This window comes from Monoraphidium neglectum (assembly GCF_000611645.1).
Source record: "Monoraphidium neglectum strain SAG 48.87 unplaced genomic scaffold scaffold02403, whole genome shotgun sequence".
NCBI classification, from domain to species: domain Eukaryota; kingdom Viridiplantae; phylum Chlorophyta; class Chlorophyceae; order Sphaeropleales; family Selenastraceae; genus Monoraphidium; species Monoraphidium neglectum.
Window position 1 is genome coordinate 1 of NW_014011225.1, and position 9,337 is coordinate 9,337.

The window sequence follows — 9,337 nt, forward strand, 5'->3', positions numbered from 1 at the left end:
CCCCGTGCATGCGGCCCGCCCTGCACCCCTGCGCAGCCATTGGATCCGGGGCGCGCTTCGCGATCGCTGCGGCGCGCGCTCTGGCGGACCAGCCGCAGCTGAGCGCGCTGGAGGTGGCGCACAGGGCGATGCGCATCGCCGCGGAGAAATGCATCTACGTGAGCCACCTCCGCCTACCCCACCAGTGGGCTGGGTGGCAGCCGAGGAGGGGAGGGGAGGGGCGCTGCTGGCTTGGGAGTGTGGCCGGGTCACGGCTGGCGTTCCCTGCTCGTGCGCCTGCTGTGGGGCAGACGGGGCTGCAGGAGAGGAGCGCAATTGGCTGATCCGATGCCGGTTCCTTTCCTGCAGTTTGCTGAGCTGTCACCCGTGCAGGGGGTTGACCTGATTGCTTTCACACTCGTCCACACATGCACTCATGATGACACACGTCTGCCCTTGCACAAAGACACGCGATGCACACTATGATAAACACATGATTATGTTGCATGTATAAATGGACTCGCTGGTGCACGCGCGCAAAAGCTCTCCCTCTCCCTCCCCCCCCTCCTCACTCTCTCTCCCCTGTCCCTGTCCCTCCCTTTTTCATTTCGCTCTGTTTGTGTGTGTGTGTGTGTGTGTGTGTGTGTGTGTGGTGTTTGTGTGTATGTCTGTGTCTGTCAAACCTGCTTTGATTAGTGCCGTTCATCGGTGCGCAACCCCTCTCCATCCGCACACATCCCTTCCAGACCAATGACTCATTCCTCTGGGAGGCCATTGGCGCAGACGGCAGCGCCACCAGCGGCTCAAAGGGAGCCTGGGGGGCGGCAGGCAGCAGCGGACCGGCCCCAGAGGCCGTCGGCAGCAGCGGCGGCGGTGGCAGCGGCGGCGGCGGTAGCGGCGGTTCTGGCAGTGAGAGTGACGGGAACAAAGGGCCCGACGGCGACGGCAGCCCTTCAGGCGGGGAGGAGACGCCGCAGCGGCCGGTGGCGGGCAGCGGGAGTGGTGTCGGGAGACGGCCACCGCAGTGATGGGAGCAACATGTTGCAAGCATGTACACTTGTTGTATGATGATTGCATCTGTAAACCTGCTCCGTTGCGCGTTTGACTCTGTTTGTGTTCACCCGTCCTACAGCACGCTCCCAACCCCTAGCAAAGCAGTTATTGATGCCAGTCACCAGCACAGTTACCGGAATGCCAGATCAGCACAGTCGCCCCCATCCAACCGCTCCAGCGCTACGCCAGCCCAGCGGCTGCCCAGGTTGTCCTTAGCACGCTCGAGCGCTGCCCGCACAGCCGCCGCGTCCCTGCCGCAGCCGCCACCCTCAAGGCCGAGCGCGCCGGCAAACACACCCAGCGGAAGCACCCGGTACGCCGCCGCCGCCGCACGCGCCGCGCGTCCCCGCGCCGCCGGCGCTCCCGCCTGCAGCACGCGCGCAACCAGCGGCGGCGCGGCGCGCGCGGCGGCCCACAGGCGCACCCAGTTGCCGCGCATGAGCGCCGACGCCGCGCGCAGCGCGAGCTGCATGTCGCGCGATCCCACCACCTCAGGCGGCGTGGCGCGCAGCCGCTTTGCAACCTCCGCCGCCACGGGGCGCGCGGGCACACACAAGAACCAGAGCAGCAGCGCAGCATGCACCTCGGCCCGGCGCGCCAGCGGGCCCGCCGGGGCGTGCTGCGTGGGTGCCGCGGCAGCTGCCTCTGAGGGGCCCCTGCCATCCCAGGAGGCACCCCTCTGTAAACTGAAGCCCGCAGCTGCTGCCTGGTCCGGCGCCGAGCGGCCGCCGCTGCAGCTGGTGCCGGCATCATCCCAGGGATCTGGCCGCCCTTCGGCCTGCTGCTGCTGCTGCTGCTGCTGTTGCCGCTGCTGCTGTTGCCGCTGCTGCCGCTGCTGCTGCTGCTGCTGCCGCTGCTGCTGCCGCTGCTGCTGCTGATGATGCTGCTGCCCCTGCTGTAGCAGCTGCCGTCCCGCCCCCCGGGCCTCCTGCGCCTCGACCGCCGGGTAGAGCGTGTTGACCAGCGCCTGCAGGCACTTGAGCAGCTCCGCCGTGTTGCCGGCCAGGGCGCACGCGTCCGCCGACAGCTCGTACACCTCCGCCGCCCACGCGTCGCGGCAGCCCAGTGACGTCAGCGCTTCCCGCAGCTTCCGGAAGCGCCGGACCAAAGGGTCGAGATGCGGGCCTGAGAGGGCCACGATTTGAGCACGGTGTCTGTTGGTGATGGATCAATTGCCAAGAGTGATCAGGTGCCAATGGGAAGCGAAACAGTTGCGATGCTGCAAAAGCTTGCCGGGCCACTCTGCTCAAGCCCAATGGCGAGTGCAGCCGGCTGGAGGTTGCTGGTGCATCAGCGTGGGGTGCCGCACTGCACAGTGGTAGCAACAACCCGCCGCCCCGGTGCACGCGTTGGACATGGGCTGGCCACCATGCGCGCACGTGTCGCGAGGCCGGCAGCGTCGCTGATGTGCAGCTGGTGCTCTGCCAGCGCAGCCAGGGCCTCTGCCCGCAGCACTGTCCACTGGCGGACGCAAGTGTCTAGGTCCCCCAGGTTGTGCGGCTGCATCCTGTAGCTGCGGCGAGTCTCCTCCCTGCTGACCTGTCCACTGCAGGCGCGCTAGTTTGTGCGGCGCAGCGGCTCGCCTTTGCCTCGCTGCCGGGTCGCTGATGACATATAGTTCAATGAATCCTCCGAAAATTGTCAAAGAAACTCGCTTTGTGGTGATGAAGTGTGATCTGAGATCACAGGTTCAGGTCGATCAATTGCAAATGTGTGATTAATATAATCTTCCAGGTCTCAGCGAGAGAATTGCTACCTCATGCTTCTGATGAGCGTGCGCCTGTGTACCAGTAATTGCATTACAGTAAGCTTAGTCAATCAATGATGCGCCAGCCTCGCACACCTGATGCGGCTTATTCAAGGCGCGCTGGGCTTGCCGCAATTGAACTTAGACAGCTGCAGTGCTGAAATCAGCTTGCCTCCTAGTGCACGCTGACTGGTACGCACGACCTCGATTCCGCTCACCGCCGTGGGACCTGACAAGCGCTGCATGCACTCGCAAAGCACATCAGGCTACCATCCAATCCACCCTGGCCCAAGCCGCACCTCCTACACGCCATATTGGCGGGCAGCCTGCGATGCAGCTCGCTTTGCTGAGCCGGGCCAGATGCCAGTGCTTGCACGGGGAGTAGCCACGTCAGTGCCTGCAACGTCTCCATACCAACAGCCACCTCGCGCAACAACCGCAACGCCAAGGTTCACCCGATGATCCCCCACGAATGTCAGCCCTTCGTAACTCCCAGACTGTGTATTGACCCAGTTACAGGGTGTTGGGAGCAGTTGTGGGTGACTCCACAGGGTGCAAAACCTTGGCCAACAGGGCACGGCCGGAGAGGCCGTGCCAGGCCTCCAGTTTCAGCTGCCCAACCCCTAGCGTGTGACAATGGTCAGTGTGCTGACGAGGCCGAGTGCTGACAGCACTGGGCATCGCTGCAAGGCTTGTGGTGTGAGGCGGTCCCATGTGCCGCAGCTCTTGTCTTGAGACACAGTGCCACGTGCCACAGGTCGTGTTGAAAGAGACGGCTAGTGCGAGACAGCTGCCGCAGCAAGCGACAATGCAATCCGCCCACACAAGGGAAGTTGCGCAACCGGCACGGCACTTTTGTGATACTGAATGCAGGCATCACTGGCCTTGTAAGAAGGGCCATGGCGGCTGTGTGAAAGCGTCCAAACGGAACCGCCGCAAACCGATTCGCAGCACATGAATGGGACCCTTGTTAGTCAACCTAGGAAGTTGGAACAGCGTGACTCAGCACAAGCAGCGCCTTGCAGAGCAGCCTGGAGGTGGTTGCAACTGGGTGGCCAGATAAGGGGCACATGTGGTGGTGGGCAGGCAAGGAGCGCCGCCCCATGCTGTTGCGCTGATCAGGAACAAGCCAGCGCACGCCGGCACCCGCTTACGCCTCCCTCGGCGTCACCAGCAGCGGCATGCCGTTGCGCGCATGCAGTGTGATGTGGTAGCACACCATCGCCTCCAGGACCGCCACGCCCTCGCCCTCCACGCCTGGCGGCAGCGCGAAGGAGAAGCGCCCCACCAGCGTGGCCAGCACAGCCTGCAGCTCCAGCATCGCCAGGGCGCGGCCAACGCAGTCACGCGGACCCACGGCTGCCAGACGGGATGGGAGTAGGGGGAAGGAACAGTGGCGAGGCAAGAGGAGAAATTGGTTTAGGGCACGCGCAAACACAGCGGTAGGGGTGTTCACGAGGACGTTCCCTGCCAAACAACCATGCTGCGCCAAACGCAACAAAACATCCTCAACGGCTCCTTCGGCAACCAACGCCGGCAACTCACAGAAGGGCAGGGGGTCGGGCAGCTCGGCTTTGGGCTTGTCGCCGTCCGCTGCCGCGCCGTCGTCGCCGCCGCCGCTGATCCAGCGCTCGGGCTTGAACTCGTCAACGTCCTGCCCGTAGTTGCGGGTGGCGCGGCCCAGGGAGAACAGCGGCTGCGACACCATGGTGCCCTGCGCAAGGTGTGAGTGTGTGTGTGTGTGTGTGTGTGTGTGCGTGCGTGCGCGCGCGCGTGTGCATGCGTGCGTGCATGCGAGTGCGCATGTGTGCGTGCACAAGTGTGTGTGTGTGTGTGTGTGTGTGTGTGTGTGTGTGTGTGTGTGTGTGTGTGTGTGTGTGTGTGTGCGTGCGTGCGCATGCATGGGTATGCAACGTGCCTGAATGTGTGTGTGCATGTGTCTCCTTCTGCGTGCATGGATGCACGCAGTTGCAGTGTGTTGCAGAGAGCAGCTGCTGGTAACAAAGGGTTACAGTGCGCAGGTGAGTGCGGCGCAAACGTAGGGGGTTGTGGACCGTGCGCAATCTCAACCCGCCGCAGCCCCACCTTGGGGACCGTGTAGCCCAGGATCTCGGTGTCACAGGGCAGCGCACGCAGGCTGCCACCAGCCGCCTGCGGACAAGAAGGGGCGCGGCGCAAAAAAAGCAGCGAGTGTCAAATCGCTTGCGCCCCAGATGCGCCCATGAGTGGGAGGCACAAGCATTCGTTCTATCCGCGGCAGCAGTCGGTGGCGCGAGCAGCCGCAAGCAGCGTAGCCGGCCGAGCGCGCCCACCGGTGCAAACAGGCGCAGTGACTCCTTGATGGTGGCGTTGAGCAGCGGCAGACGGCTGAGGTCCCCCCACTCAAAGGGGCGCGGCTCAGGGTGCACGTCGCTGGGCGCGAGGCCGACGCGCGCCAGCTCAGCCGCGAGGGCGTCCTGCTGCTGCGGGTGGGCGGCCAGCAGCCCCAGGGTCCAGGTGATGGCGTGGGAGGTGGTCTCAAAGCCGGCGATGTACAGGTTTGAGAGCTCCCCCTTGAGCTTGTCCAGGGTCAGGGGTTTGCCCGTGGTGGGGTCGACGACGCGCAGCAGGTGGCCTGACAGGCAGGTGGGAGGGTGGAGAGGGGGAGTGGGTTCGTTGTTGAGCGTGAGCAACAGCCAGCCGGCAGGATGCCACGTTTGCGACATCAACCACGACACGCTACGTATGTCAAATGCAAGCGTGCAGGCGGAGCTTGCATGCAGAAGCTCCGCACAAAATGGGCTCACCTACGCCCGCTCACGAGCGCACGCGAGCACGCATGCGCAACTGTTGGCCGTGCCGCCCACCTGCCAGTGTGTACTCTGGGGGCGTCGTCTTCAGCACGTCGCGCGCAATGCTGTCCATTACAGAGTCCCACGCGGCAAACGCCGCCTCGTGCGCGCGCCCCTTGGCGGTCAGCCGCCGCAGCGAGTAGAAGGGGTCGTTCATTTTCGCGTGGACGGCCAGCAGCAGCTGCCGCACGAGCGCAATGTAGTCGGTGGCGTCCCCAGCGCCGCCCTCCTGGGCGCCGCTGCGCTGCGGTGTCATGGCGCCCAGGTCCTTGCTGCACAGCAGGTAGGGCATTTGGAAAGGGGCAAAAACGAGGGGGCTGATGAGACAGCGGGCCGATCCTGGGCTGGGAAGGAGGGCGGAAGGGTGCGCGGGCGGCAAGGTGCTGGCGTGCTGCTTGCGAGGCGACTGCATCACCTCCTGCGGCCTGCAAAGCGGCTGTGGTTTTGGCGAGCGCTCGCGGCCCCTCACCTCAGCAGCACGTCGCCTATGGTGTCGCTCGTGAGGCGCGCCGCCAGATCGCTCACGTCAACGGGGCCGCGCGGGCCCTCCGCTGCCAGCTCAGCCACCGCCAGCTGGCACAGGCGCTGCAGCCAGGGGAACGTCTGGGGTCCAATACGAAGCAGAGAAAGCGCGCGTGCCCAAGGGGAGGAGTGCTCTGAGGCAAAAGAACACGCAAACCGCACAAGGGATGTGAGTGGCTGGATCGGAGGGCGCGGCAGCGGAGATCTGCTACACTGCGGAGCGGGTGCTCTCCCTCCGCAGGTGACCGTACCCCAGAGCGGATACACGAGTCTTTCGGCGTCATCCCAACACTGGCCCCTCACCCTCTTTAGGGAGGACACGCTGAAGCAGGGCGCGATGGCGGCACGCACCGCCTGCGCGGAACGACGAGTTGCAAAGGAGGAGGTGGGGCCGCACTCGGCCTTGGCGTCCTGTTGGTCAAACAGTTGACAAGACAGCGGGTCTGCTCTGCAGGCAGTGCCGCCGCTTCCTGCCCGCGCACAGCGAGGCCCGTACCTTTTGGTAGGGCGAGCCAGCGTCGCTGAACAGGCTCGGGTTGCGGGCGCTAGGCAGGTCAAAGGCGCCTGCGGCAGCAGAAGGGGCGGCGGCCGGAGGCCGTGATGCGCATGTTTGACCACGCCGTGAGCGCAATTCGCTGTGGGTGTGAGCGGCCACTTGAGGCGGGTGATGACGGCGCGGCCCCCATGCAGCTGGGTTCTAGGGCAGGAAGCCACAGGCAAGGCGCAGGACGCCACAGGCACGGCGGAGGCTTTCGCCGCAAGAGCGTAGAACCAGCGCTGAGGGCACCCACGGTACAGGTTGGGCTTGTAGATTCCCGGGAGCCTGGGCATGGGGGATGGAGCAGGGTGCAGGCAGGGTGTCAGCGCGACACGTCGTGCCGTTTCGCGAAAGCGGCGCCGGCATACCGCAGAGGTGGGCAGCTGAGGCAGGAACACCTGCCGGGGTCGAGCGCGTGCAACGCCGCCACTGCAGTGGCGGCTGGCGCACGGGAGGCCCCACCAGAGCGCGGCATGCTGGGCGGCCAGCGGCGCGGGAAGGCAGGGTTAGGTGTCACCTGTTCAGGCGCGTGATGGCTGCTGCGTCCGTGAGCATCACGATTGTGTCATTCATAATGCGGACCTTTATGATGGGTCCGTATTCGCGCACCCACTTGGCCATCTGCACAGGGTTGTGGGGGCAGTGGGCGGCTGTGTGGGCGCTGTATGGGGGCAGTGGGCGGCTTGTGCGGCGGCGTGGGGCTGTGGCTGCGGGGCAGGCAGTGCCAAAGTGCAGCGCGCCAGTCGAGGCGGCTGCTGGCGGTGTTCAGGGGCTTGGCGAGCAGGTTCGGCACCCCCAGCGCACCTTCAGGGGCGAGGTGTCTACGAGGAGGGTGCCGGCGTGGCCCAGCAGCAGGCTGGACTCTGGCGGCGCCGGGACGGGGATGCGGCGGTGGCGCAGCACGCCGGTGACGAAAGACAGCAGCGCCCGCGCGACCAGCAGCAGCAGGGCGCCGCCTGCCGCGAGTGCTGCCAGGGTGGCGGCCGAGGGGGGCGGCCCGCCGCCGAATACAGCAAGGGCCATGCTGGGCGGAGGCTGACGCTGCGGCGGGAAGGTCGTGCGCCGTTGCCTCGGTCAATGGGAAGCACCGTGGACTTTGTAGCCTCTGCAGTCAGTGCAGTCAGGCAGGACACAATCCCAAGGGGCGTGACAAACAGCAAAACGAGGCTGCGGGTTTCCTGGTGCAACTCAACGCGAGGAGGACACGCAGCGATGCAAGAGCGCCGGCGGGTCCCTCTTGTGGCCCCTCCGCGGCGCATCGCGCAAAGGCAACAGGTTGCAGACCGCGCGCTCTGCCGCGTTCAATTTGCACCCTTCGCGTGCTGTCTGTGGTGAAGGGATTGCCCGCTGCTTCCACGCACTCGGCCTGGATGGATCTCTGCTGCGAACCAGCTGCGCGCAGTTCGCGGGTGTTCACTATGACATAATAACCTGGTCAATAATATTGACGGGACCTGGAGGTGCAGGAGAGGCCCGGCCTTCGCAGCCTCTAAGCTGGGCTAAGATGACAGCTGCTGACGCCCTGGGGTCAAGAACACGCAAATCAACACAGCATCTTGGTGATTTACAAATGGCGCCTCAGCTACCCGGCATCTGCGTCGTCCACAGAGTCACTCGATGACTGATGATCAGGTGAGGGGCGGCCGTTGGGCTGGAGCAGAGGGAGCATGCCGATCCCAGTGCAAGCATGTGGTTTTGCAAGCAGGAACACGATGTTTGTAGCAAGAACAATTTTGCGCAACCACTGTGTGTTTGATGAGCTGTGACACAGGCATGTGCGACACAAGTGCCCCTCACAATGGTCAACTGTGGTCATCCGTATTGTTGCTACAATTGCACAAATCTGTTTGGTCGAATGCTGTCAGTACGTTGGGGTACAAAGGCTGCATCCCCGCTCCGCAACAGCATACTGTCTCAATAGTGGCAATACAATCGCAGTCAAGGCAAAGCCAAGCCAGGAACACTCGAAAGGGTCACAACTCGCGCACGCGGAACTCATGCTCCACATCCTCAAACACATGCGCGCGTGTACACACACGCACGCACGCGCGCGCACGCACGCACACACACAAACACACACACACACACACATACACACACACACAAACATGAACACACATACACACACGGGAGCTTACGCATGCGCGCCTCCCCCACACAAACATCGCGCGTGCGCACGCACATGCACACGCACAAGGGTCCCTGAAAACGTCTGCTGTCATCTGCGCTGAAGAACCTGCCAGAGCGCCCTAGCTCGCGGCGGCGCGACAAGCATTTGTAGCCAAAAAGCAATTGACGGATCTAAATATGCTGATATCTTAAGGGCCCCTGTCGCTTGCAAACAGGATGCAGCCATCAACTTGTTTAAAGCGACATGCACAACAGACACGGCCTCTTTTGGCTGCTCGCACCGCGCCGCATGCTGGTTTGTGCAACACTTCTGGGGGGCAGCTGAACTTATATTACAGACCGGCATTGGCGGGCCCGGACCGCTGCTTACAGCACTCAAAAGACACACTTTCAATTGGGCACTAGGCCTGGAGCCAAGGGCCTTGCCTAGGGTGTGAGTCAACCAAGGATCAACAGCAAAAGCAAGGGTATGTGCAACGCCTGCTAGGCGCGTCGCGCACCAATTTGGCATGGAACACGGGCCCCCTCCCCCTCCCC

At 64.0% G+C, this 9,337-nt stretch overlaps 3 protein-coding genes across 3 annotated transcripts; 1 reads left to right on the forward strand and 2 right to left on the reverse strand.

Moving 5' to 3' along the window:
- Positions 1-725: 725 nt before the first annotated feature.
- Positions 726-1,007, forward strand: MNEG_10646 (hypothetical protein; the record flags this gene model as incomplete). The annotated part of the gene is made up of 1 exon (XM_014040880.1): positions 726-1,007. A coding segment is annotated over one exon (282 nt), but the record flags the coding sequence as incomplete, so codon positions are not given.
- A 155-nt stretch (positions 1,008-1,162) lies between these two features.
- MNEG_10647 (hypothetical protein) lies at positions 1,163-2,538 on the reverse strand (the record flags this gene model as incomplete). Its single annotated transcript, XM_014040881.1, has 2 exons — positions 1,163-2,157; positions 2,412-2,538. The coding sequence occupies 2 exons, from the start codon at positions 2,536-2,538 to the stop codon at positions 1,163-1,165; spliced, it is 1,122 nt and encodes a 373-aa protein (XP_013896335.1).
- A 1,391-nt stretch (positions 2,539-3,929) lies between these two features.
- On the reverse strand, positions 3,930-7,693 carry MNEG_10648 (Cytochrome P450 86A2; the record flags this gene model as incomplete). Its single annotated transcript, XM_014040882.1, has 11 exons — positions 3,930-4,138; positions 4,325-4,493; positions 4,865-4,930; positions 5,092-5,393; positions 5,626-5,882; positions 6,080-6,213; positions 6,436-6,543; positions 6,629-6,696; positions 6,924-6,955; positions 7,188-7,291; positions 7,475-7,693. 11 exons carry the CDS (start codon positions 7,691-7,693, stop codon positions 3,930-3,932), a joined length of 1,668 nt encoding a protein of 555 aa, XP_013896336.1.
- Positions 7,694-9,337: the final 1,644 nt, after the last annotated feature.